The 27470-nt window shown below is 36.8% G+C and overlaps 1 protein-coding gene across 1 annotated transcript in view; it reads left to right on the plus strand.

Annotated features, from left to right (window-relative positions):
* The window catches only part of TMEM232 (transmembrane protein 232), an 84641-nt gene that overhangs the window by 39815 nt on the left and 17356 nt on the right, over window positions 1-27470 (plus strand). The window contains exon 9 of the mRNA XM_008704928.2: window positions 22324-22502. Within this exon, the coding sequence (XP_008703150.2) occupies window positions 22324-22502 (179 nt within the window). The remainder of the gene's footprint in view (window positions 1-22323; window positions 22503-27470) is intronic.

The raw sequence follows: 27470 nt of genomic DNA on the forward strand, positions 1-27470 counted from the left end.
TCCTTAAAGTGGAGTGTAGGAATCTGTATTATTAAGCCTAGAGAAAACCTAGCCTATAAATTTAGCTGTTAAACAAGCTGGTAAGATGCTGCCCTGATCATAGAGGAAAATGCCTTTCTTACTTGTTGTTGCAGACCTTTATGCATCCAGTTGGAGAGTATTTATATCAGATGATTTATATGTAATTTTACAAAGAGGGAAACATAGCTTTGTGTTTTACACTATCTTTGAAATGCCATCCTCTATGCTTCCCCCTCTTTGTTTTTCAGAGTGTTGAAATGATAGGCTTTTAACAAGCCTTGATTATCTGGAATCTGTGTTGTGAAATTAATACCTGAAAATGGTGTATTCTGTGAGAACCTACAGAAACTGATTTAGTGTGTCTTCTTCAGGAAATATATAATGAAGGATAAAAACCAAATATATCATAGAATAGTAAAAATCTTGTTGATCGTGTTGTCCTCATCCAATGCACAAATCTCTAGTAGACCCAATTTGCAATAGTCCACAGTCACATTCTGCTTAAAGTCAGCAGGGATTCAGAACTCCCTATCTCCCAAAGCAGGTCATTCCACTTTTAAACACTGTGAAAGATTCTTCCTTATATAAAAATGAAATCTATCTTTCTAACTTTGGTTTAAGTTTTCCCTCCTGGAGGCAATAAGAAAAAAAATTCCATTTCCCACATGCAAGCCCTCAAATATTTGATGATAATTGCATTGGTTCTTTCTCCACCTCTTCACCTTGCCATCATCTCCCATCTCTGCTTACTGCCAAGCTCTTGTGCTAACTTTTCGTAATATGTGAAAAACATATTTCAATGTGGTTTATGATTAGCTTCTTATGATTACTGGGAGGTTGTAATGTTGTTAACTTTGAATTGGTAATAATTTATTTCAGTGTTATGAAGTGAAGACATGTGAGACCCAAGTATTTTTTCATTCAATGTTGTCTATGAATGAGAAAAGTAAATATGGCATTCTTCCTTTTTCATTCTTTTGTTGAGAATTATTTTCTTAAACTGGTTCTGCAATGATTTAGTGAATGAAATATACATCACAGTTGTAAAATAACTTTGTATGCTACATTTTGATTCATTTTAACTTAGGAAAAACACATTATTACAGAGCAATAACTCCTTTCTAAAAAGCAAATGCAAATTAATTGGAATCTTAGAACCAATTGAAACGTTTAGTGGTACTCTATTAAATCTTCAATATACCTTTTATCTTGGTGAAGGTTATTCAGAAAAATATTCAGTAACAGTGTTGTGTTTATTATACATGGGAAATATTTAACTTCTTTAAAAATCCATGTACATGTTAGTGATAGAGTTCAGGCAATCCTCATAATTCACAATTCTTTGTGTTGACAAATCTAAAAGTATAGTTCTTGTGGGAAGAGCACTTTACATGAAATCAACCTTCTTAAAAGTTTAAGTGTACAATACATTATTGTTGGCAGTGGGTACAGTGTTGTATAATAGATTTCTAGAGCTTATTTATTTTTGCTTGATTGAAACTTTATGTCCATTGATTAGTAATTCGAATTTCTCCTTTCCCTCCTTTTCTGGAAACCACAGTCTTTGATTATACTCTTCAATTCTGTAAATACGACTATGTTAGACATCTCATGTATATACTCTTCAATTCTGTAAATACGACTATATTAGATATCTCATGTATATACTCTTCAATTCTGTAAATACGACTATGTTAGACATCTCATGTATATACTCTTCAATTCTGTAAATACGACTATATTAGATATCTCATGTAGGGAAACCGTGCAGCATTTGTTTTTCCATGACTGTCCTCAGCATGATGTCATCAAGGTTCATCCATGTTGTTGTGTTTGACAGAATTTCCTTCATTTTTAAGGCTTAAAAGTACTTTATTATGGATGTATACCACATTTTCTTCATCCACTGGCTTTATGTTAGTTATAAAATTGCAAAAATGAGCAATTATAAAAAAGTTATTTAAAAATTTTTTTGCAATAATCATCTTTTACCCACTCCAGAATAAATTATATTATTTCTTATTGCTCAATGTAGCATATGTTTGAAGATTTATCTTTGATCTATTCTCAGGTATGCTATCTCTAGGTTTAGGCTATATCTTTTAGAAAACACAGTTGTATTTTAAAAGTGAAGAAGAATTTAGAAATCATCAATCCAAAAATCTACATACCCTGCTTTCTTTTGGATGTATTTGTAGATTTGTAACTCATCTTGCTTGGTATATCATTCTTTATTTCTTCTGTCATTCTTTTAAATAAAACATAATTTTCAAAAGAGATATCATTGACCTCAGAATTTCTCTAAAAACCCTATGCATCTGAAATAATCTCTCAGCTTGTTAATATAGGTGACATGTGCCACTTAATGCAGCCAAATATCACTTACTGAAAATTAATTAAACCCTACTTTGAAAAAATTATCAATTCTGTCAGGCTTGTGAGACAGAAAATAGTTAGCAGAATATTCAGTTGATGTCATGATATTGACAACATAAAATGCATCTGTTTTTTATTTGTACGGAAGTACAGAGAATATCATATAGCTTAAGGAACAAATAGAGAACCCAGTCCAATTGAATAAGGATATTAGATATTTATTCTCTCTGTTTCTCATATTTCTATATGCTACATGCTGTGTAACATATGAGATAAATATATGGAACAGAAAAGCTAATTTACTAATATATTTAACCTCATGTTTCTCTGAACTTTCTTTTGTACCTCTCCAGTGGATTTTAACAAATTATAGCTTGTATTTTTAATAATCATTTTATTTCTCTATGTTAGTTAGGAGTAGATTTGGCTACCCGCAGTAAAAAATACATTAGATTAAATAAAATGAAATGTATTTCTCTCCCACATAAAATAAATCCAGAAGTAGGCAGTCTAAGGTTGGTGTCGGGGCTTAAGAGGTTCTCAGGGAGGCAGGTTCATTTTCTTTTGCTCTTCTGAGGGTGCAAAAGGGAAGAAGAATAATATCCATTTTCTACTAAATCTTTTTAATAGAAAGTACCATATAGCATTATTGCTGTAAACACATTGGCTTAAATATAATCATATGGCCACACCTAAGGAGAGTTTATTTTGTTTTCTATCAATCAGCCAAACTAGAAGTAGTGGTTCATATTACTGAGGAAGAAAGGGAGAATGGATATTGTGAAGTAATTTACAATCTGTGCAAAGCTTATTTTACCAAGTTTTGTTCTCTCTTAGGTCAGGGAATAGGTTTTAGCCATTATTGCTTCACCCTACATTACCTAATGCATTGCCTCATTCAGACTAACCTCTCAATAAACAAGTGTCGAATGGATGAATGGATGAAGGATAGGAAATGGATACTGTATTGAGATTTGTTGAGATGACATTTTCAATTCAAAATTGTTATTTTTTAAAAAAGATTTTATTTATTTATTTTTCGGAGAGAGAGAGAGCACAAGCAGGGGGAGTGGCAGGCAGAGGGAGAAGCAAGGAGAAGTCCCTGATGCAGGGCTCGATCCCAGGACCCTGGGATCATGACCTAAGCCAAAGGCAGACACTTAGCCGACTGAGCCACCCAGATGTCCCTCCAAATGGTTATTAAACATCATCTTTATATATTGCTTATCCACTTAATCTCATTCTTTTTTTTTTCCAAAAATAATTGGCACAAGTTCTTTTCAATTCACAAGAGAAGAGTTGTCCATTTGTTTACTCATTATAATGTGAATGTGCAATAGGTGTATCATTCTAGATTAATGACTCATGGAACGCCAAAGAACTTGAAAAACAACTTTGGATAAACATGGCTATGATGTGGTTATGGAAAGTAGGACTCAGTCTGTAGTTTGAAGGGTCTATCTTGTTTAAATCTGATTTTGGAGAAGGAAGAAAATGCAGATGGGGGAAGTCAGGATGGGGAGGGCTAAAAAAGCATGAAAAGTTAAGAAGCCATTATGGAAACCAGCCAATCAGAAATGGATCCTTGGTGCGTGGGGGCGGGGGGGAGGGAAGAAATGGATCCTTGGTCCTGGAATCTGAAGTTTGATATATACAATACTAAATGCATTAAATTGCAGGATGAATCTGTATTTCTCTTTAAATATTTGATGTTTTTTGGGGCACCTGGGTGGCTCAGTTGTTAAGCATCTACCTTTGGCTCAGGGCATGATCCCAGGGTCCTGGGATCGAGCCCCACATCAGGCTCCTTTGCTGGAATCCTGCTTCTTCCTCTCCCACTCCTCCTGCTTGTGTTCTCTCTCTCACTGGCTGTCTCTATCTCTGTCAAATAAATAAATAAAATCTTTTAAAAAAATAAAAATTAAAAAATAAATATTTGATGTTTTTAGTAGCACTTGACAAAACTTGCATGTGAGGAAAATTCATTTGGACATCAGACTATCTAGACTTGCTAGGTAGACACATTCTACTCTTATCTTGAACATTATGAGTTCTATTAGTCCATTGAAAGCAGGGCTTTTTGTGATGATTATGGATTCCTAATTCAAAAATGTCATCAACCTATCTGTAGAAAAATCTTCAATATCCCCATAAGCACAGGTTTATTTACAGAGAAACTAATGACATTTAATTTTCAGGGCCTTTCACCACATAGGACCCTTCTAAAATCCTAGGAAAGACACTAGGAATATCTCTTCATAGAAAAATGTCTTTTTTTTTTTTAACTTGGCAAAAAATGAGAAGCTTTTATAGCTTTTGAAAAAGAGGGCTTCACAATTATATATGCTTTAGCTCTCATAAAATCTAAATCTCCCTCACAGGTTGAAGTACCTTAAATACTAGCAACTCATAACTACCCTGCATGTTAATATTAACATTGTTCTTTACATCCAGTAAGCATTCTATCAAGTTTATGTGTATTGAATTAAATTTAATATCTGCCAGCCTCTTAGGTAACTGAGAAAAACCATTCAATGTGTTGAGGATAATTATAGTTAGCTAAAACAATTGTAAGTAGAGTTGAAGAGTAATTAAATAAAGTTATTATTAAAATTATTTTTAAATTATAGTGAATATATCTTTTCCTCTTGAATGTATTAGAGTGGTTTTTAATCCCAAACCTTGTCATTAAAAAATGATTTATTCTGGATATCCTCACAACTAGCTTTCAGGGAAAGTAATAAAATGTACATTAATAAGGAAGAATATTTACTTTTTTTTTTTTTTAAAGATTTTATTTATTTGACACAGAGAGAGAGACAGCCAGTGAGAGAGGGAGCACAGGCAGGGGGATTGGGAGAAGAAGAAGCAGGCTCCCATCGGAGGAGCCTGATGTGGGGCTCCATCCCACGACTCTGGGATCACGCCCTGAGCTGAAGGCAGATGCTTAACAACTGAGCCATCCAGGCGCCCCCGAATATTTACTTTTTATATAACTTGTACTTTGAATTATAATATGGAAGGGCTCTTGACCTGTTGTCACAGGTCAGTGTTATCTTTATATACCTGCATGTACATACATGTTCAAAACATATCTAGCATTATGTGTATGATTAGAATGTGGTGGGCAAATTTATATATAATATCATAATATTATAATTTAGAAAAAATTTTGGGAATAATTTCTTTAAAGCAAAATGTGTTTTCTTCTAATCCTAAACTTGGTGTCAAGAGTATTAAAAATAGACCACTCTGTCATATAAATGCATGTATATGTACAAAAATTAAGTAAAATACTAGCAGACCAAATTCGGCAGTGTGTTAAAGGAATAATATACTATATTTGTGCTGTTCATCCTAGGAATCTAAGGAGAGATCATTATTACAAAATTTAAATCTCTTGTAACTAAGGAAGGAGTTAATCTTAATAGATGCCAAAATAGAATTGATTAAGCGAAAAACACATCCCTGATTTTTTAAGAAGATAAAGCAAACAGGATTAAAACTAGAAATATAAGGGTACTTCCTTAAGTTGCTGAGTATTTATCAGAAACCAAAACCAACATCATCCTGAAGAATGATAAACTAGAAATAATCTCACTTAAGTCAAGTAAAATCCAGGATTTCTACATTAATTGCTGATATTTTACCACATTCTGGATATCCTAGCTGATAAAAGACAAAAAGAAAAAAGCAGGTGTAATATTGGAAAAGCATTTATGGGTGATCTGAATGTCTATTTTGAATAGCCAAGAGTATGAAAATAATATTAGTCCTAATTTAATAAAATGGCTAGTTACAAGAAAAATTACTGTCAGTAACTTTACTATATACCAGCAATAACTAAACAGAAAAAAAAAAACCCTGCTTACAATAGCATAAAAACAGCAAAATCCTAAGGAATGTGCTCTATAAAGAACAAAATCCATAAAACTTTAGAGAAATAAAAGAAGACTTGAAATACGTGAATATAACTTTGGTATGGTAAAGATACCAAATTAATTATATATCTATATTAATTAATCTATAAATTAAATGTAATTCCAATAGAATAGTCAAAAGAGTATAAATTGGCAAGTTAATTCTATAGACAATCTGGAAGAATATAGTCAAGAAAACTTAGAGAAAGGGCAGTTTCTTCAACATCAAACAACAATAATTCTCTGTATTATGCTAGTAAAATAATCTATTAGTCTACCTGGACTAATAGATTTTCATAACGGAATATAAAATATCTACATATCTGTATTTGTATCTATGAATATGGTATCCACCTTTTGCCATATTTTTTGATATAGAAGATGCACTAGTATATAAGATACCTTAATTTCGTAATATGCGGACTATTTTTAAAAATATTAAGTACTTTTATCATTTGGGCATATACTAAAGATGATTTTAAAGTATTCCTGTGCAATTAGACCCATTATTTTGTGTATGCAATTAGATTACATTATATACTGGAAACAATGGGAAATCATAAAGACTGGAGATGCAGTCATATTCTACTAGAAATTATGAAGTTCACTGAAAGCAAATAATCTGCATTTTAGTCACTGAAAACAAACAAAACCATGAAATAAAAAAGTGAGTAAACTCTTGAACAATAAACCACAATAAAAAGCATATAGAAAAATGATCTTTTAAAAGAAATTTCAGTATCATTTTTATCCATCAGTATCTTTTTTTTTAAGATTTTATTTATTTATTTGAGAGAGAGCATGAGAGAGAGAACATAAGCAGGGTGGGGGGCAGAGGGAAGAGGGAGAAGCAGGCTCCCCACTGAGCAGGGAGCCCAATGCAGGGCTCCATCCCAGGACACTGAGATCATGACCTGAGCTGAAGGCAGACGCTTAACCGACTGAGCCACCCTAGCGTCCCCATCAGTAAGTATCTTGCTGAATGTTAGTACAGAGCCAAACACAGGGTGGGAGGGGGATAAAGAGATTCTAATAGGATGCTGCATTTCAATAAATTTCTTTTTGACTTAATAGGCTTCAAGATGAAAGTAAGTACTCGTAATGGTTTTAATTTTTATTCTCGAACCCCAGAGGATCATTATCTCCCAAATTAGGTAAACCATCCTTCCCAAAGTTGACAACCCTTCATCCCTGCAGTGATCCAGATTGTCTTCATTGCTGACATTTACTGTTGTAGGATCTGGGGGTCACCAGAGTCACCACACAGCACAATGTCCTTAGTAGTATGAAAGACATCTCTAATTCCATTTTTGAAATGATCCCATTGCTATTTTTTGTTTCACTCCATCTTATGACATTTAACACATTCCGAATTTAGTAATAGTTTAGGTCTCTTCCTTTATTTATTATTCTCACCTCAAAATTTGGAGCTAGCATCTATTCATCTCACTCATTCCTCCTTCAAATGCCTTATTGATTGCCACATCTAAGAACAGAAATTTTCTGGTTAGTTTGGTATGTAGTTAATTCTCTTCTTAACAAATCATGTTATATGATGCAATTTCTTTAATAGCCCAATGCTTGGACAACACTTGTGCCATCATAATTTCATTCCTTCCTCATCCACCCAATTTTTGCATTAGACTGGGGTAAACAAATCTCTTACCAAGATGTAAGTTATTTATGGCTTCATTATCTTAATGAGGAATAGAGAGGCTTTTGTTGGTTTACAGAAGTCATCAAGATTCTGTCTCTTTATGTATTTCTACTCTACTGCTCAGGAATGTTGGGGTTTTTATTCCTGTGCTTGTTATCTCATTATTAAGAGACCTTTTTAGCTCTACACATCACAGACTCACATAGCATTGCCAGGCAAGAAGAAAGAAATGGCTCTCTTCTAAAGAGTCTATCCACCTTATTATAAAACAAAAGATTTCCCAGAAGCACTCCAGAAGACTGTCTCTTGTGTGAAATTGACAGGGCTGGATACCCTGGTCACTACTAGTTACAAGGAAGTCTGGGAAAGTAAATGCCTAGTGAAGAAAGGCATTTGTGATGGTCCATGAGAATTTGTTCCCATTACCTGGGTACAGAATAGGTTTCTATTTTTAAGGAAGGGGCAATGTATGGCTGATAGACCAGCAACTACCTATACTGTTTAAAAATTAGAAAAGATGGGGTGCCAGGGTAGCTCAGTCGGTTAAGCATCTGCCTTCAGCTCAGGTCATGATCCTAGAGTCCTGGGATCGAACCCCACATCAGGCTCCCCCCTCAGTGGAGAGTCTGCTCCTCCCTCTGCCTCTCTCCCTTGTGCTCTCTCTCATGCTCTCTCAAATAAATAAATAAAATCTTAAAAATTAAAAATAAATAAAAATTAGAAAAGATGGTTAGCTGATGCCATCAGCTCAACATACTAACACAACTTAGTAATGTATTTTATCGTGTATGTTTTAATAGTGATAGTGTTAGCAGTTTGAATAGCCAAAGTGTTTACTCATTTGGAGTTTACATCTTGTTTGATAACATATCCAATGTCAGAAGTGCTTTGTATTTGGTTGATATTTATGAAAGTGAAAAATTAATTTGTGTCACATCATTAGTTAAATACCAGTAAAACATATTATTTTATTTTCATATTCACCTGGTAATTTTTTGCTACTTTTGTTTTTACTTGAATATATAGTATACACATTCTTAATAAATATGATGCTCCATTATGTTGATCCTCTAAAATAATTGATAGCCCATTCTTATCATTTAAAATTGATGAGTTGCCTTTTTTTGATACTGAATTACTTTAGTTACATTTGTTTAATACCATACTTTCAACTTCTCTTTTTATAAGTTTACAGTTTTCCCACTGAAATTGTTTTGCCCTTTTATTTCCTCCAAGTTCTCATTTTCTTGGTTGCTTTTGGGAATAAAATAATGCTCAGCAGCTCAATTAGTGTGTTCTTTTGAGAAAGTTATAACATTTGACTTGGTTCTAATGGATCTGAGCCTCAGACTTAGGTAGTGATAAATTTAAATCTGAAAATTTATGAGGAGTTTTTTTTTTACTTCCTTATCTATGTGGCTTATAAATTATTATTTTGCTAACAAAATCTACCAATAGGATGTGAAAGTTTTTCCTTGCTGTGCTGTTTTGTGTAGCTGTACTCCATCTTTAACAGAATCATTGCTAAGCATCCCTGGCTTTTGGCTCTCTGTGTTCCATTCATGTCAAGAATGTTTTGGATATAGAGCAGATGAACTAAGATGATGGAGTAGTAGGGGGCCCTAGGCTTGCCTGGTTCCTCGAACTCAGCTAGATAAATATCAAATCATTCTGAATACCCAAGAAATTGATCTGAGGACTGACAGAACAAACTGCACAACTAGAAGGAGTAAAGAGGCCAAATCATAGAAGGTAGGAGGTGCGGAGATGTGATTTAGGGGAGAAGTGGATCATGGGTACCATAGAGGGGAGGGAGTCCTGGTCACAGAAAGAGGCGAGAAAGAGAGAGGAGCACACAGGGGATCACACAAGGAAAACACTTCCCCAAAACCACTGACTGGAAACATGAGAGGGGCTGATGTTTGTGATTTTTTTTTTTTACAACTATGGGGCTCAAAGACTCAAAGACTGGAGTTTTAGAGGTCTATGGAGTGGCAGGTGTGGCACCTGGTGGGTGCTGAGGTGCTTCTGTGGAGAAGGAGGACAGATAGCTTGAGGCGGGGGCAGATGATGTGATCTGAGGATCCCCTGGGATGCACTGGGAGAGATGACTCCTTCTTCTTCGAGTGCATCTGGGAGAGGTGGCATTGCCTCTCTTGGTACAAAGGAGCCTGTGGGCGCCATTTCTCTCACCTGCCTCTCAGCATTAACTAACTTAAGTAAGCAGTACAGCACCAACAGTGGTGTAAAATGCTTACACCAAGCCCTGCCCCTCTGCATTCCATAGGTGCAGCTTTTCTAGGACAAGTGTGCTTGAGAACCAGTGCAGTGAGCTCCTCCACTGGAAGACTAGCAAACCCCCCTGCCACCTGCCCCATACACGGTGGGCCATGTCTACTGAGCATAAAGTTCTGCAAAGCTTCAGCTCTAGTTGAAATAGCACCAGGTCTCTTTTCAACAAGCAGACCAGAGCACACCTAGTTAAAACTCACCACAGTCTGGCCAAGGTCCAAACACTCCCCACTTCAGGCAAGAAGAAACTCTGCATGACCTGAGGGAAAAAACAGCCAAAACACAGCAGCAGAGCGCTCACAGCATACACCAGAGACAGTTCTTGAAGCACCAGGCCCAGACAATATGTGACTTCTTCTTCATAAAGCCATTAGTCAGGAGCAAGAAACATAACAGGCTTTCCCAACACACAGAAAAAAGAGACCTAAGCAAAATGCCAGCTCAGAGGAATTCATCCCAAAAAGAGGTCACGACAAGGGATCTACTCAAAACACACATAAGTATGCTTGACCCAGAATTTAAACCAACAATCATAAGGATACTAGCAGGGCTGGAGAAAAGCATAGAAGACACTAGGGAAGGGCGCCTGGGTGGCTCAGTCATTAAGCATCTGCTTTCGGCTCAGGGCATGATCCCAACGTCCTGGGATCGAGTCCCACATCAGGCTCCCTGTTCTGCTGGGAGCCTGCTTCTTCCTCTCCCACTCCCCCTGCTTGTGTTCTCTCTCTCGCTGGCTGTCTCTCTCTCTCTGTCAAATAAATAAATAAAATCTTAATAAAAAAAAAAAGACATTAGGGAGTCTCTTTAAAAGACATAAAAACTAGTCAGGCTGAAATAAAAAAATGCTATAACCAAGATGTGAAACCAACTGGTTGTAATGGCCACAAGGATGGAAGAAGTTGAGGAATGAATAAGTGATATAGAAGATAAAATTATGGAAAACAATGAGGCTGAAAAGAAGAGGGAAAGAAAAATATTGGATCATGAATGTAGATTTAGGGAACTCAGGGACTCCATAAAGCATAATATTCATATTATAAGAGTCCCAGAAGAAGAAGAGAGGGGAGAAGGGGCAGAAGGTTTATTTGAAGGAATTATGGCTGAAAACTTCTTTAGTCTAGGGAAAGAAACAGACATCCAAATCCAAGGGACACAGGGAATTCCCATTAAAATCAACAAAAGCTGGCCAACATCAAGACATATCATACTTAAATCTGCAAAATATAGAGATAGGAAAAAATCCTTAAAGCAGCAAAAGAAAAGAAATCCCTAACTTAAAAAGGAAGACAAATAAGAATAGCAGCAGATCTCCACAGAAACTTGGCAGGCCAGAAGAGAGTGGCACAATGTATTTAACTTGCCAAATGGGAAAAATATGCAGCCAAGAATATTTTATCCAGCAAGGCTGTCATTCAGAGTAGGAGAGAGAAAGAGTTTCCAAGACAAACAAAAACTAAAGGAGTTTGTGACCACCAAACCAATGCTGAAATAAATATTAAAGGGGATTCTTTGAGTGAGAAAGAAATACCAAAGCAAAAAAGACTAGAAAGGAACAGAGAAAATATCCAGAAACAGTGACTTAACAGGTAACACAGTGGTACTAAATTCATATCTATGAATAATCACTCTGAATGTAAATGGACTAAATGGTCCAATCAAAAGACATAGGGTATCAGAATGGATAAAAAACCAAGACCCATCTATTTGCTGCTTGCAAGAGACTTATTTTAGGCCTAAAGACACCTGCAGATTGCAAGTGAGGGGATGGAGAACTGTTTATCACGCTAATGAACATCAAACAGACTAGCCATACTTAGATCAGACAAACTAGATTTTAAACCAAAGACTGTCATAAGAGATGAAGAAAGGCACTATATCATAACAAGGGTTCTATCCAACAAGAAGATCTAACAATTGTAAATATGTATGCCCCAACTTGGGAGCACCTGAATATATAAATCAATTAGTAAGAAACACAAAGAAACTCATCGATAACAATACAATAATAGTAGGGGGCTTTAACACCCCACTGACAGCAATGGACAGATCATCTATGCAGAAAATCAACAAGGAAACCATGGCTTTGAATGACACACTGGACCAGATGGACTTAACAGAACATTTCATCCTAAGGCAGCAGAATACACATTCTTTTTGAGTGCACATGGAACATTCTCCAGAGCAGATCACATACTGGGTCACAAATGAGGCCTCAACAAGTATAAAATGATTGAGATTGTACCATGAATATTTCCAGACCACAACACCATAAAACTTGAAGTTAACCACAAGAAGAAATTTGGGAAGACCACAAATACATGGAGCTTAAAGACCATGCTACTAAAGAATGAATGGTTCAACCAGGAAATTAAAGAAGAATTTTTTTAAAAATCATGAAAACAAATGATAATGAAAACATGGTGGTCCAAAAGCTTTGGGATTCAGCGAAAGCAGTCATAGGAGGGAAGTACATGGTCATTCAGGTCTACCTCAAGAAGAAGAAAAGTCTCAAACACACAACCTAACCTTACACCTAAAGGAGCTAGAAAAATAACAAATGAAGCCTAAAGCCAGCAGAGGAAGGGCAATAATAAAGATTAGAAATAGATGATATAGAAACAACAACACCCCTCCTCCCTAGTAGAACAGACCAATGAAACCAGGAGCTGGTTCTTGATATAAAATTGATAACCCTCTTGCCAGACCTAGCCAGACTTATCAAAAAGACAAAAATAAAAACTTAAAAATTAAAAAAAAATTAAAAAGAATGTTTTGGATGTAAACAAATATTGGTATACATTTATACCTGTGTGTGTGTGTGAGAGAGAGAGAGAGAGAGAGACAGAGAAAGGGTAAAATTGGATGTGAGGGTATGTGAAGATGTATATGGAAATATGATGTCTATTTTGGCATTTGATAAAGTGGGAAAGACTGGATTATCAGTGGATTGTTTTGATAATTATATATATGACTTTTTAAAAGTTAGTTAAGTACCATGAACCATAACCACACATAGTAAATTTTAAAAATAATTTCCATATGAATTAAAACCTTTAAAATAACTAGAAGAAAATACAGCATAGTACCTTTAAAAGTTAAGCAGGAAAGGATTTCATAAATAAAAGAGAAAAACTACAAATCATAAAAGACATGATTGGAAGACGACTACAGAAAAATGCACAAGATCTGTGCAGAAAAAAATGAGAAAGAGTTAAAATACAAGTGACAGTTGAGACATACTGTATGCACGCATATATGAAGTAGTATAATAATAATAAGACATATCACTTGCATTACTGTTGCCATCCTCAGTTTTCAGTGTGGTTTCGGAACTTGTTAGATGGCTATAAGTGGACCAAGGCTAAACCTGAATTTGACCTACATTTCTTTCTCTCCACTGGCCGCCATGTCATTAGCTGTGTGTCACAAGTTGGCCTGTAAGTCTGTAATTTGGAACTTCAAATAGTTTCCCAAAGCTACAACCTCTCTCTGAGAAGAGTCCAGTTTGAAATGACCTGGTCAAATCTCTAGGACGCAGCAGGATATTTTACTCTTTCTTCTTTATATTAGTACTTCCTGGTGGGGGTGGGAAGGGGTTAGAACTGAGTATGTTGCCAGACAACGGGGCCTGAGCCTGGGATGTCAGAGACTGCAGGGAGCTGGCTGAGAACTGCTACACGTACTCTTTTTTCCCTTCTGCTGACTGTAGCTTTTGGCTGAGCTGCCATCAGTGCTTTTGGGAACGTGGGGGAGGCAGAGGACAAGAGTTTCGGTTCAGAATGTGTGAGAAGAGCTGAAAACTGTATGAGGTGAAGGAAGAATGGTCCCTGTGGTCAAATATTTCTTGGATAGGAGCTATATTTTGTGATCTAAGACTACTTTATACCCAATAAACATGGGTAAAATAAAGCTGATCATTTTTTCCCTGTCAGTACTGCCTCAGCAATCAAAACTCAATCTGTACTGATTGTAGAAAATAGTTACTGATTGTAGAGGCAAGACCTAATTTTCTTTCTTTCTTTTTTAAAAAAGATTTTTATTCATTTGACAGAGAGAGAAAGTGAGAGTACAAGCACAGGGAGCAGCAGACTCCCCACTGAGCAGGGAGCCTGATGTGGGGCTCGATCCCAGGGCCCTAGGATCATGGCCTGAGCTGAAGGCAGATGCTTAACTGACTGAGCCACCCAGGTGCCCCAAGACCTAATTTCCTGAGTTTACATGAGGATCTTCATAAAGCACAAATAGCCAGGATAAAGGGTTACCATGATTTTTGAAAATTAAGTGTAGCTACTCTTTTCAGGAAGTTTTACTCTCATCCTACAAAAGAATCTTAATCTAGCTCTGTACATGTTTAAACTAAAAGATTCCACTATCTCATTCTATTTATTCCCTGTTTTGGTTGCTACTATTTCTTTTGGTTGGGACAGGCTAAAACAACATGCTGGACTTTTCAGTCAAAAGCCTTTGACCATGTAAAAGTCTTTACTTATTCAAATAAAGGAGCTGAAAATCTCATGGGAACATTACTCACATTTTTGAGACATAAATACAAAGTTGTAACATATTTGAGCCAATGGCCTCAAATCCATCTGTGGCTGAACATAGTGAAAAAAAGACCTATGAACTAGAAATAGTGAGAATTTAAAAAGGATTAATGATATTAAGGTATATTACAATATGCCATTTTAGAAATCAATTTTTGTAATAATATACCTTAGCAGAGAAGAAAAAGAATGATAGATGTTGGCTTTCTGTCCAAATTAATTTAGAAGCAGAGGTATGTGCATCGATGAAAATAATGCAGATGCTTGTAACTCCCTTTGTTATACCGGCCAGAATTTTATTAAGATCCTCTAGAGTGCTTCTGACTTTTTTTTTTTTTTTGTCATTTAATCTGGTCCAGAAATGAATACTAATACCCTAGAGTCACTTTGCTCTTTACCTCTCACATCTATTAAAAGTAACCTGATAATATGTTGATGGGTACAGAAATCTCTAATCTAATACATTATTCCCATGTTTGATCTAGATATTTCTTACTGCTTTGAGTGAACAGTTATTTTAATTTTTTAAAAAGATTTTATCTATTTTTTTGGGAGAGAGAGAGAGATAGAAAGAGAGAGAGAGAGCATGCGTGAGATGGGGGAGGGGCCAAGGGGCCAAGCAGACTCCCACTGAGCAGGGAGCCCAACGTGGAGCCTGATGCAGGGCTTGATCCCTGGACCCCGAGATCATGAACTGAGCCAAAGTCAGACACTTAACCAACTGAGCCACCCAGGCATCCCAAAAGTAAAGTTTTGTTTTTTTTTTTTAATTTTTAAAGACTTTCTAAGTAGCTACTTTTAAGAAGGAACAATAGAAGTCCCCCTCAGCTGCCCAAATAGGGTGAAGGATGAGAAATTTAGTAAGAAGGGGAGGGAAAACAGCACCAAAACGGTTCAGATGTAGATGAATATATGTGTAGTGGACTAGACTGGTGTCAGAAGTTTGGGATGAGTCTCAGCTCAGTTGTCATGTTCTAGATGATGTCAGGCAACTTGTTATATCTTTCAGAATCTTAGTTTCTTCAAGATTATGGATTTTAAAAGAAATTTTGCAAGTACTGTGTTTATAAATTGTAAGGTTACCATTCCTTTTTCTTAATTTCCAAAAGAATCTTCGTTATTTTTCTTTTTTCTTTGTTGCCTCTTGTATACAAAAACATGTGAGGATTAACTATTTCCATAGAGATAGTCCCAAATCATGGTGGTATTGTTTAGTTTAATGAAACTTAAAATAAATCCAAAAATCAGAAGTCTGATATTTCTTTATTTATAAGAATCACAGTTGTTCTTGAAAAGTAAATCAACCACTTTCTTCTTTGGTTCCCAGTTATAACTCCAGAAGATAATAATTTTTAATCAACAGATTGCCATACTCGACTATGGCAAAAGATATCATAAATGTTAAGCAAGGCAAGTTCTACTCAGTTCCTTAAAATTTATTTTTAAAGATTTTGTTCATTTTCAGAGAGAGAGAAAGAGAGATTGAGAGTGCACATGCAGGGGGAGCGGCAGGCAGAGGGAGAAGAAGGCTCCCTGCTGAGCAAGGAACCATGGTGCTGGACTCGATCCCAGAACTCTGGGATCATGACCTGAGCCAAAGGCCGATGTTTAACTGACTGAGCCACCCAGGCGTCCCATAGTTCCTTAAATTTTTGTATTCACTGAGGCATCCTACTTGCCATCATGTTTCAGTTAACTGCTCCATGCCAATATAGGATTCAGCTGACTTTTGCTTTTTGCTTTTCTATATTACCTGCAACAAACACTGAGTAAATTAGTAATACTTTGGTTCTCTTTGGTTTATTCTGTTGGGTATTTGTTTAATATGTATAATGATCAAATATGATATATACAAAATAACTATCAATATTTAATATGTATGTGGATATAGATAATTATTATCACTATAGTATAATATTCTGAAAATAAGGACTACCCTAGAATTCCTATTTATTCTACTAGTCATCCAAATATACCCTGTTGTTATCTGTTGTGAAGTTCAAGGGTCTCCAAGACTACTCTCACTTCTGAAATCACCTGTGAGTTTGAGCATCCCCAAGACAACCCTCAGATTTGCTAATTTGTTAGAACTAACAGAACTCAGCAAAGCCGTTTTACTCATGGTTATGGTTTACTATAGTAAAAGGATAAAGATTAAAATTAGCCGAGGAAAAGGTGCATAAAGCAGAGTCCAGGACAGTTGTACAGAGCTATCCATTGTCCTTTTCCAGTGGAGTTGTGCAGAGAGCATTTACTTCTCCTAGCAATGATGTATGACAATTTGCATAGAGTTTTGTTAACTATGGAAGGTCACCACACTTTTGTACTCAGAATTTTTAATGGGGTTCAGTCACATACGCATGGCTGATCTCAGTCTCTGGTCCTTCCAGAGGCCAAATTTATACCATGGCCTGAGGCTACCAGGTAAACAAAGACATTCTTATCAGCCAGGACATTCTAATGCCTAAGAGTCACCTCCCAGAAGGCAAGGGCAAAGGCCAGCCCTCTCTCTGTACTTTGTTAATTCTTTATTGTACAACTCTCAAGTCTACGTAATCACTTTGCTTCTAGACTACTGCAAAAACTGGAAGTCTCCCTGTTTCCCTTATACTCCCTAGAATCCATTTTCCATCAAGAAGCCAAAAAGATTTTTAAAACATAAAGCTGGTCAGTTCCCTTCCTTGTTTAAAATGCTCTGTTAACTTTTCATTACATTAAGAATAAATTCCAAACTCCTTTCCATGGTCTACAAATTGGCCATAATAATTCAGAGTGGGCCTCTGCACTCACAGATGCTACAATTCCCCAGGCTTCTTGGATGGTTAACTTTTAAAAAATCCATCATATCCTATTTTGAATATGATGTCTTCATAGGTGGTCTTTCTCTCATTGTGTCTGTAGTGACTTTCTTCTCTAGTCATTGTTGAACACATTACTACCTTCTATTATTTTCCTAACACTCATTATGAACTGATACTGTTCTGTTTACTTTTTTAGTATCCGTCTTTCTTTACTAGAAGTAAGTGTCCCGAGAGCAGTAATGTTGTCTTTTTCTTTGGCAGATTAGAACAGTCATTGGCATGTACCATTGACTCAGTAAATATTTGTTAAATGCCTGGCTTGCTGACTGGTTCTTGTCCATTGGTTTCTTGGCATTGATCTAGTTCCTTTCCTTTATGTGGCATTTCACAAAGACCATGTTTTAAACTACATCTTACAGTCAGGTTACCTTTTATGGTACATTTGATTCTGCCAAATTATACTTGTCAAAATTGTAAAGGCTGTATTCATTTATACTTATTCATATGAGTAGAAATACTCATATTACACATTCACTGAATTTGTGAAATCTAAATATCTAGGCTGGCAACTAAAGTCTTCCGTGGAGTTCAAACACTACAATAAAGCATTGCTACAAAGAAAGGATCATGATACAGGCTTTCAAACAGCATAGTTTCTTAATCAGTTTCCAAGATTTATTAAGAATTTTGTTTTGGCTCAGCTTTGTTACTTCCTAGGATACTGTCTGCTTAGCTGCAGACAGACACATTTTCTCTCAGTATATTTCAAGTAACATCTTTGATAGCTGCCACAGGGTCACTCAAAGCAGAACAAAAGAGTGCCTTATTCTTCAGCTTGGTCCCTGGATGAGGAGTTTCATAGCAGGTATGCTTCTTAGCAAATGTCTAGACGTGCATATTAGACTGCATTCTGCCTTTTGTGACAGTTGTAACACATCCCATCTGTCTTTATAGGTTTTTTTTTTTCATTAACTGTCAGTCAATTGGATGCAGTAGANTTTCCCTACAAATATTATCTGTAAGCAATATTTCACTGTGATCAGTAGGTGAACAGCTTACTTTAAAAATTATCAATGGCATTTTAAAAGTTTGGTGAGTTTTGAGAACTCAGTTACCAGAATATATTTTATGGACTAATCACTGGTCTTGTAGATTCTAAAAACAAACCATATTCAATTCAATGATTCAACTATTATTGGCTTATAAAATATTTATTCCTCAATAACCAATAATTTAAAATATATGAAAGTGGCTTATATGTACTTTAATCAATCCTTCTTATTAATGTAAAGAGTTTGGGAGTCTATAAACAAATATATAACTAGGTTAAAAATCACAGTATGTTTTATTTTTCCTATTGTTATTCAAAGCTGCTTTTTTTATTTTTGAGGTTCATATTTCCAGAATTATTAATTTAAAAACTCATTTTGTTACTCAAAGTTCAAGCTTATTTTTCTGATAGACTCACAAATCCATAATTTCACTTTTGCTGTTCACTTAAATTTTAGTTATACTTTTACAAGTTACAGACCTCTGAAAATTAGATACTCCTCATGCCCGGCCATGCCACATTTTCCAAATAGTATTGTATCTCCTTTCTCCCCTAACTGGTCCTCTACAGTGATGTCTTTTCTGCAAGTGATTTCATTATTGTTTCAAGTTCCTTAGCTTAAAAATGTACTATTCCTTTCCCCTTCGTTCTTTCCTCCTCCTCCATAGCTAAGTAGCATTATTAGATCTTCTCCACAACGTCTTGTTTGTCCTTTACTCTCCAAGCTTCTACTGCTCATCACAGTAAAGGCCTAGATTACCTCATAAAATTCCCACATTGGTTTCTCAGTTTATTGCTTGAATAGACATAACATTTCATTGAACATATAGATCACTACTCTTTTGCTCAAATATCTACCACTTAATCTGACCCCATTTATCTGTAGTTATTTTACCTTATCCGTTTTTAAAAAGTAGCTTGTATGCCCAGCTTGGGGCTCTAATTCACAACCCTGAGATCAAGAGTTGCGTGCTCTACCAACTGAGCCAGCCAGGTGCCCCAGCAAGTCTTTTTTTAAACTAAACTCTATGCTCAACATGGGGCTTGAACTCACAACCCCAAGATCGGAATTGCATGTCCACTGACTGAGCTAGCTAGGCGCCCCTTACCCATTTCTAATATGAACTCTTTACCTCAGCTCAGTTTGAGACCCTCACTATGTAGCTACCTCTCTACTAGGAGTCAGTAGGCCTGTTGCCAAAGGAATGAGTAGGCACAGTTCCTGTCACGCATCCCAAAGCAGATGGGACCACCTCCAGGACCACGGTTGAACAAGGCAGAAGCCTGGTTATGGAACCACCTCTGCATCTACAGATATTAGGCCTGTTACCTGGGGTACAAGTGAATAAGGCCCCCTCCACTTCCCTGAGCACACTGCTCCCAGGTCCATGGGTGGTTCCTGGGTGGGAAGAGCTGCCTCTGGACCAAGGGAGAGTGAGGCTGGAGCCAGGTCACGGAGCTGTTTCAGGGCTCACACACAGTGAATCTGTTACTGGGGGCACCAACAGGCATGGGTCCTCCTGGGTCCTTTGGTAGATAAGACTGTGGATAACCGGGGCTGGAGCTGAGTTCACAGTGGGGCAAGGATGCATCCAGGTCCTCGGCTGGCACCAGTAAGTGCCAACAGGAGTGCCACCTGGGTCTGGGACTGCCTACTCAGTCTTGGGTTCCACTGGGGTTTCGCAACTTCTTACCTGGATCCCAAGGTCCTGAAAAAGACACTTGTGTTTATGGATGGCTGCCAAATTGTTTCTATGAGGGAATGAGGGCTGGGGATTTCCTATCCTATCATCTTGCTGACATCAATTCATACATATAATTTCAAATACTGCAGCATGCTAATTTTAACTTGTTAAGTTTTTGTGGGGGGAAATTACATTTTCAAAAGAATTGTCTGCTTAACTGTAACCTTGTATTTGCAATTTATACTATCTCTTTCAAAGTATCAATAGAAAGGATGAAAGATGTCTTAAGCTTGGAAGCTGGACATTTGCCTTCCTCCTCCCACTTTTAAGATGTGTACACACTTTCACTTCTGCCTCCTCTTTCTACCTTCTAGTCTCTTCCTTTCCTATGAATGGAACAAAAGGAAGGAGAAGCACTTGTCTGAATTGGAAAGGCTGTGCTGAGTGGGATAAGATTAGACTCACCTTCACCTGGTTCTGTCACTCATCAGCTGTGTAATGCTAGGGGACTTTCAACCAAGTTGAAGGTCATATGTTCCTTCTATTATGCTAAGTATAAGATGGTCTTCATAGCAGGGATTGTAGTGAGGACTAGAATAAGGGCACATAATAGTAGGAACGCCCAAGTTTTCTAGTTACAATAATAATAACAATTATTATTACTAGTCTGGATTATAAAAATCTATATTGAATTAGGAAAAGTTAAGGATTTTGACTTTTTCATATTGTACTTATATCTTTATTCAAGAAGAGCACTGATGAGTTCCAGTGTCGTATAGGCTATTGTCAGGATTTAAGGGACAGTACAATACAGAATTTAATTGACTCTGAAACCCGTCCATCTCCCTTCCTGAACCTTCTCTTCCTCTTGTTTTTCTTACCTGCTTCAGAATACTTGGTACTTTCATGTTGCTCTTTGGCTAACTTTAGTTCATATACCGTTTGAGACTTGCTGTATTATTTTTTTCTCCAAATTTATCTCATCACTACCTAAATGGAAATTCTCTTCTGGGGGCACCTGGGTGGCTCAGTTGGTTAAGCGGCTGCCTTCAGCTCAGATCATGATCCCAGGGTCCTGGGATGGTGCCCTGCATGGTTGGGCTCCCTACTGAGCAGGGAGTCTGCTTTTCCCGCTCCTCTGACCCCTCCACCCCAGCTCATGCTCTCACTCTGTATCTCTCAAATAAATAAATAAAATCTTAAAAAAAAAAAGAATTCTCTTTTCCTGAATAGTATTGCATAGCAATAAGGTAAGAAATAAGAATTAAGATAAAGAGTAAAGAGAAACTTCTTCTTCCTTTCTATATGGGAGAAGTATGTTTTAAAAGTAGACCTTGATAATTTATATAAATTACTAATTGGTATATAAGTCTTAGAAGGAGAAGTGTCTTAGACTTTAAAAAATCTCTTCTGGATTCATTGTTCCCTTTCCTCTATTTCAGTTGAATTATGTCTCTATTATTTAAAAAAAAATCTTCCAGCCTATAATTATATCAGCAATTTTTGTCTGCTTTTCACATTATTTTCAAGGCTTTCTTCTTGGTTCAAATGCCATGTTTCATAAAGCTTGGTCATTTTTATAAAAGGCAGTGATTTTTCTCCAGTTCTCTAGTTCATTATAAAAATTCACCATCGTGGTCTAAGTGTTCCTATTGCCTTAAACAAATGCCTCTTTCCTTGAATCCTGAAGGTTTGTTTTTTTTTTTTAATACACCTGGTTTGCCTGTCCAACTTTAAATTTATGAGGTATGATACTAGTTAGGTGCAGATCTTTTCTTATGGCTGGAAATTTTAAAATAATCTGTGATCTTTTAAAATTAAAGGAGTAAGAGCTGTGAAGAGTAAAACGAATTCCAAAGCTCAGAATTTCAGACTTTAAAATATTAGCAAAACCAAGTTTTTTCTTTTTCACAAAACTGTGCTTTTCTAAGATGAATAAAACAATGTTTTCCCAAAGAATATACCTTTTTCAGCAGGTGATCAGGTGATATGGATTGGATACTACGGCTTAATGTATAACCTGGTGAAAATGTCATGGGAGCTTCGGGGAGATGATGAGCAGGATGGATTTAGAAACAAAATATGGCAAATATTACAGAAAACAAAGGATCATGAGAAAGATGGGCGAATCCATAATGGCATATATATAGCTCAGGTAAGATAAAAGCCAAGGCAATAAATTGGTACTTCTATTGTCAGGAAGTGTTTGTCCTTTCTGAGGAAAAGGGAATGTCCATATTCAGTGAGTGTCAGTGACTCACAGCTGAGAACACTGTTTTTAAAATTTAATATTGATCTCTGTTTGGTTAAAGATAAGAGGATTAGCACACTTCTGACTAAGAACCTTGAAGAGAGGAGGTGATTTTGGGGAAGAATAATTGTTCTGCTTTGGGTTTGTGCCTGACAGACATTTTAAGTATGCTAACCACGCATTCCAGTTTGCCCAGGTTAGCCTGGGTCTATGCCTAAATTTTCCAGCTTTCTTATTAGTAGTGAATTAATTCACTCTCAAAAGCGTCTCCATTTGGATAATAAATTATTTAGTTATCTTGTTTGTAAATTTTTCCTTCCAGCATTCAATAATACAAATTGCAAAGCTGGATTCACTAACACTACTCTTTTTCGTTAAAGTTAAATATGTATTTTACAAGTTCTTGGTTTTTCTAGTTCTTTTTTTTCCTCAGTTTTTTATTCAAGTATAATTAACACAGTGTTATATTAGTTTCAGGTGTACAATATACTGATTCAGCAATTCTACACATTACCTGTGCTCATCTTTGTTTTTTTTATAATATCTTTTATTATATTATGTTAGTCGCCATACAGTACATCCCTAGTTTTTGATGTAAAGTTCCATGATTCATTACTTGCGTATAACACCCAGTGCACCATGCAATACGTGCCCTCCTTACTACCCATCACCAGCCTATCCCATTCCCCCACCCCCCTCCCCTCTGAAGCCCTCAGTTTGTTTCCCAGAGTCCATAGTCTCTCATGGTTCATTCCCCCCTTCTCTTTAACCCCCCCTTCTTCTACCGATCTTCCTTCTTCTTATGTTCCATAAATGAGTAAAACCATATGATAATTGTCTTTCTCTGCTTGACGTATTTCTCTTAGCATTATCTCCTCAGGTCCATGTTGTAGCAAATGTTGAGAAATCATTCTTTTTGATGGCTCAGTAATATTCCATTGTATATATGGACAACATCTTCTTAATCCAGTCATCTGTTGAAGGGCATCTCAGCTCCTTCCACAATTTAGCCATTGTGGACAATGCTGCTATGAACATTGGGGTGCATATGGCCCTTCTCTTCACTACGTCTGTATCTTTCTAATAAAAGCTTCCTTATGAGTTGAGACCATGGTCCACTGTGGATAATCACAATTTCTAGAGCAAAGCTAGACTTCTGGTTGGAAGACTGAGTCACCATAATTTCTCCCTGGTATGCCTGCCAAAGTAAATTCTAACAATCCAATGCCCATTTCTCTGGGTTAAGGTTTTCCCTACCGTTGGAAAGCAAATTAAGGCACGTTAGCCTCAGCTTGAGTTATGTTTCCCCAAATGTGTCTGATTCACTGTTATTTTCAAATAATAATGTTGAAAACATTAAACTAGTAGAAAATCATATAATCTAGTATTTTAGAAAAATAAGGTTTGGGGGGAGAAAGAAATATTTAATTTAACTGCTAGCTCTTCTATTTATGTATAATTTACTTAACTATTGATCTAGCTATCATTGACCCATCTATAAAACTAGGAATTCCACCTCACTTTGCAGGAGGATTGTGGAACTGAAATGAAACAATATTCCCATCGTGGGATCTGTCCTGTCAATGGTGTCTCCGATTACTGATGTTGAAGAAGGTTAGGATATTTGGAGTTGAATAGGAGACGGATGTATGGAGGTGGAGAAAGGTGTGAAAAGAGGGGAAGAAAGAGCCAAACCTAACAAATTGAACAGGAAGCATATCAGATAAGCATGTAGAGATAAAATAATTTTTTTGGGGGGGGGGCACCTGGGTGGCTCAGTTGGTTAAGAGTCTACCTTTGGCTCAGGTCATGATCCCATGGTCCTGGGATGGAGCAGTCCTGGGTTGTAGGATTGAGCCCTGCATTGGGGGGTCCATTTCCCGGTTCTCTATTCTGTTCTGTTGGTCTATGTGTCTGTTTTTGGCTGGAACCATGCTGTCTTTGTGATCCCAGCTTTCCAATACAACTTGAAATCCGGCATTGTGATGCCCCCAGCTTTGTTTTTCCTTTTCAACAGTTCCTTGGCAATTCGGGGCCTTTTCTGGTTCCATACAAATTTAAGGACTATTTGTTCCAGTTCTTTGAAAAATGTCATTGGTATTTTGATCGGGATAGCATTGAAAGTGTAGATTGCTCTGGGTAGCATGGACATTTTAACTATGTTAATTCTTCCGATCCATGAGCATGGAATATTTTTCCATCTTTTTATGTCTTCCTCAATGTCTTTCAAGAGTGATTTATAGTTTCTAGAATATAGGTCCTTTACGTCTCTGGTTAAGTTAATTCCAAGGTAACGTATGGTTTTTGGTGCTATTGTAAATGGGATGGATTCCCTAATTTCTCTTTCTTCGGTCTCGTTATTCGTGTATAGAAATGCAACTGATTTCTGAGCATTGATTTTGTATCCCGCCACGTTACTGAATTGCTCTATAACTTCTAATAGTTTGGGAGTGGCTTCTTTTGGGTTTTCCATATAGAGTATCATGTCATCTGCAAAGAGAGACATTTTGACTTCTTCTTTGCCAATTTGGATACCTTTGATCCCTTTTTGTCGTCTGATTGCTGTTGCAAGGACTTCTAGTACTATGTTGAATAATAGTGGCGAGAGTGGGCATCCTTGTCGAGTTCCTGATCTTAAGGGAAAGGCTTCCAGCTTTTCCCCATTGAGAATAATATTTGCAGTAGGCTTTTCATAGATGGCTTTTATGAGATTGAGAAATGTACCTTCTATTCCTACACTCTGAAGGGTTTTAATCAGGAAAGGATGCTGTATTTTGTCAAATGCTTTTTCGGCATCGATTGAGAGGATCATATGGTTCCTGAGTCTTTTCTTGTTGATATGATGTATCACGCTGATTGATTTGCGAATATTGAACCACGCTTGCATCCCAGGTATGAATCCCACTTGATCGTGATGGATAATCCTTTTAATGTACTGTTGGATTCTATTAGCAAGTATCTTGTTGAGGATTTTGGCGTCCATATTCATTAGGGAAATCGGTCTGTAATTCTCCTTTTTGATGGGGTCTTTGCCTGGTTTGGGGATCAAGGTAATATTGGCCTCATAGAATGAGTTTGGTAGCTTTCCTTCTGTTTCTATTTTTTGAAATAGCTTTAGGAGAATAGGTATTATTTCTTCTTTGAATGTTTGGTAGAATTCCCCAGGAAAACCGTCCGGGCCTGGAGTTTTGTTATTTGGAAGGTTGTTTATCACTGACTCAATTTCTTCATAATTAATTGGCCTGTTTAAGGAATCAATTTCTTCCGGTTTCAATCTTGGTAGTTTATAGGTTTCCAGGAAGGATTCCATCTCTTCCAGATTGCTTAGTTTATTGGCATATAGCTGTTGATAAAAATTTCTAATAATCCTTCCAATTTCAATGGTGTTCGTCGTGACCTCTCCTTTTTCATTCATAATTTTAATAATCTGGGTCCTTTCTCTTTTCTTTTGGATAAGTCTTGCCAGTGGTCTGTCAATTTTATTGATTCTCTCAAAGAACCAGCTTCTAGTCCTGTTGATCTGCTCTACTGTACTTCTGGTTTCTGCTTGATTGATTTCAGCTCTAATTTTGGTCAACTGCTTCCTCGTGCGTGGATTAGGCCTGTCCCTCTGTTGCTGTTCCAGCTTCTTGAGGTGAGAATATAAAAACTGCATTTTAGATTTTTCTATTCTTTTGAGTGAGGCTTGGATGGCTATGTATTTCCCCCTTAGGACTGCCTTTGCAGTATCCCATAGGTTTTGGACTGTTGTATTTTCATTCTCATTGGTCTCCATAAATTGTTTAATTTGATTTTTGATTTCCTGGTTTATCGAGTCATTCCTGAGCAGGATGGTTCTTAGTCTCCAAGTGTTTGAGTTTCTTCCAAATTTTTCCTTGTGGTTGAGTTCCAATTTCAGAGCGTTGTGGTCTGAGAATATGCAGGGGATAATTTCAATCTTTTGGTATCGGTTGAGACCTGTTTTGTGTCCCAGAACATGGTCTATTCTTGAGAATGTTCCATGGGCATTAGAATAGAATGAGTATTCTTTGGTTCTGGGGTGTAGTGTTCTATATATATCTATGAGGTCCAACTCATCGAGTATGGCATTCAAAGCCCTTGGTTCTTTGTCTATTTTTTTGCATGGGTGTTCTGTCTATTTCTGATAGTGGGGTGTTGAGGTCCCCTACTATTAATGTATTTTTATCTATATGTCTCTTTATTCTGGTTAAGAGTTGGCTTGTGTATCTTGGTGCTCCCCTGTTGGGGGCATATATATTTATAATTGTCATATCCACTTGTTGAATACTTCCTTTAAGAATAATATAGTGCCCTTCTGTGTCTCTAACTATAGTCTTTAGTTTAAAATCCAATCTGTCTGATATGAGAATTGCTACCCCAGCTTTCTTTTGAGGTCCATTGGCGTGAAAGATGGTATTCCATCCCTTTACTTTCAGTCTGAATGTATCTTTAGGTTCAAAATGAGTCTCTTGTAGACAGCAAATGGATGGGTCATGTCTTATTATCCAATCTGCCACCCTATGGCGTTTTATGGGAGCATTCAGGCCATTCACATGGAGACTGAATATTGAGAGATATGATTTTAATGATGCCATGTTGCCAGTACAGTCTTTGTTTCTATAGCTTGTGACTTTCTGTTCTGTATCACTCTTGGGGCCTTTTTACTTTTATAGAACCCCCCTTAATATCTCCTGTAGGGCTGGTTTCGTGGTTACAAAATTGGTTAATGACTGGCGATTCTGGAAGGTCTTTATCTCTCCATCAATTCTGAATGACAGCCTTGCTGGATAAAGGATCCTTGGCTGCATGTTTTTCTCTGAAAGAGCTTTAAAAATGCCCCCCCAACCCTTTTTCTCATTCCAGGTCTGTGTA

The sequence above is a fragment of the Ursus maritimus genome, unplaced genomic scaffold (assembly GCF_017311325.1).
Source record: "Ursus maritimus isolate PB19 unplaced genomic scaffold, ASM1731132v1 scaffold_5, whole genome shotgun sequence".
Taxonomy (NCBI): Eukaryota; Metazoa; Chordata; class Mammalia; order Carnivora; family Ursidae; genus Ursus; species Ursus maritimus.